The sequence below is a fragment of the Diceros bicornis genome, chromosome 7 (assembly GCF_020826845.1).
Source record: "Diceros bicornis minor isolate mBicDic1 chromosome 7, mDicBic1.mat.cur, whole genome shotgun sequence".
Lineage (NCBI taxonomy): Eukaryota > Metazoa > Chordata > Mammalia > Perissodactyla > Rhinocerotidae > Diceros > Diceros bicornis.
The window spans coordinates 60,518,828-60,522,293 of NC_080746.1; the positions used below are offsets into that span (position 1 = coordinate 60,518,828).

Here is a 3,466-nt window from a genome sequence, read left to right on the forward strand (position 1 = left end):
CTACACTGAAAAAAATTATTAAAAGATGGTAAGAAAGTAAAGTTATGACAAGGATGCAAGCAAGGATCTCTACTTTTTATTTTTAATTACAACTGCCATATCACACATCCCAGGATAAGTTTCTTTGTCCCATTTTGAATGGTTTGAGTCGTTCTATAGCATTTTCAAGGCATGGCTTATGTATCTTTCTCTGTCCCCTTTAGATCATTGCAGAAGTAGATTCCTCTCTATTAAGACACTGCTATCGCAGAGAGCTACCAAAAAAATACCTTCTCCAGTACCAAGACCATCAGAGGCCTTCAGGGTTTTCTACACAGATTCCCAGTGTTTTGAATTGATAGGAGGAGTAACCAAGCAAGTATTGGCTCCATAGCAGTGGTAAAGTTAACACAGGTAACATTAACAGGTGCTCTGAGAGTACCTCTTATGCTGTGGATACTGAACAAAAATGTGCAAATGGCATTAGACAGTGCTCCTTTTCCCTGACACCCTGTGTGGTCTGTAAATCATGAACAATGGCTGTTTCTGCTCCTGGCCAGGCATCTCAAGGTGCCAGGACTTGTCTGAGAATATGTGACTGTGTCTCTTATAATCTGATTTGGTGTCTATGAGAGGCCACTGGGCTTCAGAGTTTTTACATATGTATCTCTATGTCAGTGAATAATAAGGAGTCAGAAGAATTCAGGTTTGATCAAATGAGTACCCATACACCTGGGTCTATGATTTATTTTCATTATGGATTGCTTAAAGACATTTTTGCCTGTTTCTGTAGTGTATTAACTTGGTGCTATGTGTAGTCTTGATGTTTCCAGTGTCACTCATCAGAGAGTGAATTTCTCAGAGTGGAATCACAACCTATTCTCTCCCAAAGTAAATGGCAAGCTCTAATTACTAGAGATCTGCATTGAGCTTGTTGCAAACCTTCATGTTTGGAACTAGAACCCAATCAACAGGCAGAATGGAAATTCTGAATATGATCTTGGCCTGGTCTATCAAATGCCGATATGTCCTTCAGTAACAGGCCTACCCACATAGCAAACATGACATCAATTCTATGCTGAAACACTGACATAGAAATTGACATACCATCTCCTTCTTCCTCTGATCTCTCTTTCTCTTTTGCTCTCGGTTTCTTTCATTTTTCTCCATGCAGGAGGAGCAGCTTTACCTCCTTTGTCCAGAACATGATATATCACAACAGGAGCATTTTTCACCCAGCCACATTTTTCCTCACTGGAATCCCAGGTCTGGAAGAGGTCCATGCCTGGATCTCCCTGCCTTTCTGTTCTGTTTATCTTGTGGCTTTACTGGGCAATGCCACAATTCTGCTAGTCATCAAGATGGAGCAGACCCTCCGTGAGCCCATGTTCTACCTTCTAGCCATCCTTTCTACAATTGATTTGGCCCTTTCTACAACCTCTGTGCCCCGCATGCTGGGTATCTTCTGGTTTGGTGCTCATGAGATTAACTTTGGAGCTTGTGTGGCCCAGATGTTTTTGATCCATACATTTACCGGCATGGAGGCTGAGGTCTTACTGGCCATGGCCTTTGACCGTTATGTGGCAATCTGTGATCCACTCCACTACGTGACCATCTTAACATCCCGCGTACAGCTGGGCATCAGCATGTGCATTGTAGTTCGTCCAATCCTGCTTACGCTTCCTATGATCTATCTCATCTATCGCTTACCCTTTTGTCAGGTTCGTATAATAGCTCATTCCTACTGTGAGCACATGGCCATTGCAAAATTGTCCTGTGGAAACAACCGTATCAATGCTATCTATGGGCTTTTCGTCATTTCCCTTTTTGTCCTGAACTTAGTCCTTATTGGCATCTCCTACATTTACATTCTCCGTGCTGTCTTCCGCCTCCCATCACAGGATGCACGGCTAAAAGCACTAAGCACGTGTGGTTCTCATCTTGGGGTCATCTGTGTTTTTTATATTCCCTCAGTCTTCTCTTTCCTTACTCACCGATTTGGACACAACATACCCCGCTATATTCACATTCTTGTTGCCAACCTGTATTTGGTTATCCCACCCTTGCTCAACCCCATCATTTATGGTGTAAGGACCAAACAAATACGAGAGCGAGTGTGCCATGTCTTTACTAATAAATAAGACACCTATCACATTCTTTTACTAAGGATTTTGAGCCACCTAAGAGGACTTTTGTGTTCTTGCCCTAACAAATACCTCCTGGTCTTAACCTATTCCTGGCAGGTTGCAACACAAGTTGATTTTTCCTAGCTTCTGACTAGTGGATTCTAAGACTTGTAGACACTTCATTGCATCTCAAGTTCAAAGGCTAATGGGCTATTCCAGAAGGGAGCTGTGTGACCTTTGCATAACTTCATGCACAGTTCTTGATAGAATTAAGGCTGCTTCTTTTCTGAGGAAAGAACATATTATAGGGGCCTTTGGTACTCTGCAGTAATTAGAGAAATGTGGCACTGGAAATGTGACCCTGTATCCTACTTCATTCATTCATTCAGTCTTTCATTCGTGCTTTCATTTGATCATTCACTTAATTTACATTCATTTTGTGTCTATTGTATGTCTTGAATCATTCTAATTGCTAGGGATAAATCAATGAACCAAACTAACACAAATATCTGGCCTCTGGAGTTGCATTCTGTTGTGCTCTTAAAAAAAAGCCAAGTTCATGGGTTCAAAAAAATCATTGCCAGTTCTGTAGCTTGGATTGGAATGGTCTGCCAAATATGTAAGACTTAGTGGAATGATACCTAAAACAAACATATAATTTCAAACCTATTTCTCACTAATACCAACAGCACCATCATTGATTGCCTCTCTGCATTCAGGACCATAGCATGACCATAAAGTGTGGTCTTGAAATCAAATAACATTTAGTATTTCTCTCCATCCATGTAATGCATTCTGGAGTTTACCTGTCCTTTTATTCAGTTTTGTTCTCTCTGTCAACACTTGACCCTAAAATACTCCATCCTGAACTCCAGGGCCTCTCATCCTAGACACATGATCTATCTCTAGTTCCCCAAGTGACTTTAATGTACAAGCTGTCAACCCAACCAATGAATAGCTTTTTTTTTACATGAGACTTAGGGCTTTTGATTGATTCAATAATAAGATTTCCCAAAGACCAAGCAACAACCTTTTGCATCAACAAACCTGTCACATTGGTTTACATTTTTAAAAAGTAATATTTATTTTCTCTTTTTCAGGCTTTTTAAAAAAGAAACTAATGTAAAAATATAACAAATATCTTTACTCCTACAACTCGGAAATTAATGACTCTGAATGTCACGCTCATCTGAAAGATAATGCTCAACAAGACATATACAGAATTAAAGTTGAAATCACATTTAACACTGCCCCTGCACAGTTTCTCTCCTATTTTTTCAGAGGCAAAATCTATCATGTGTTTTTCTGACATCACGGTGCAAAATATTTTAGTTTTTTTTTTTTTAATTTTTTGTTTATTT

At 39.8% G+C, this 3,466-nt stretch overlaps 1 protein-coding gene across 1 annotated transcript; it reads left to right on the forward strand.

Annotated features, from left to right (window-relative positions):
* The first annotated feature begins 1,184 nt into the window (after positions 1-1,184).
* On the forward strand, positions 1,185-2,120 carry LOC131407986 (olfactory receptor 52J3). Its single transcript, XM_058544569.1, has one exon. The coding sequence runs from the start codon at positions 1,185-1,187 to the stop codon at positions 2,118-2,120; it is 936 nt and encodes a 311-aa protein (XP_058400552.1).
* Positions 2,121-3,466: the final 1,346 nt, after the last annotated feature.

Excerpts from the sequence above, each read along its gene's own strand:
- LOC131407986 (XM_058544569.1), top strand. The coding sequence starts at position 1,185 with ATGATATATCACAACAGGAGCATTTTTCACCCAGCCACATTTTTCCTC.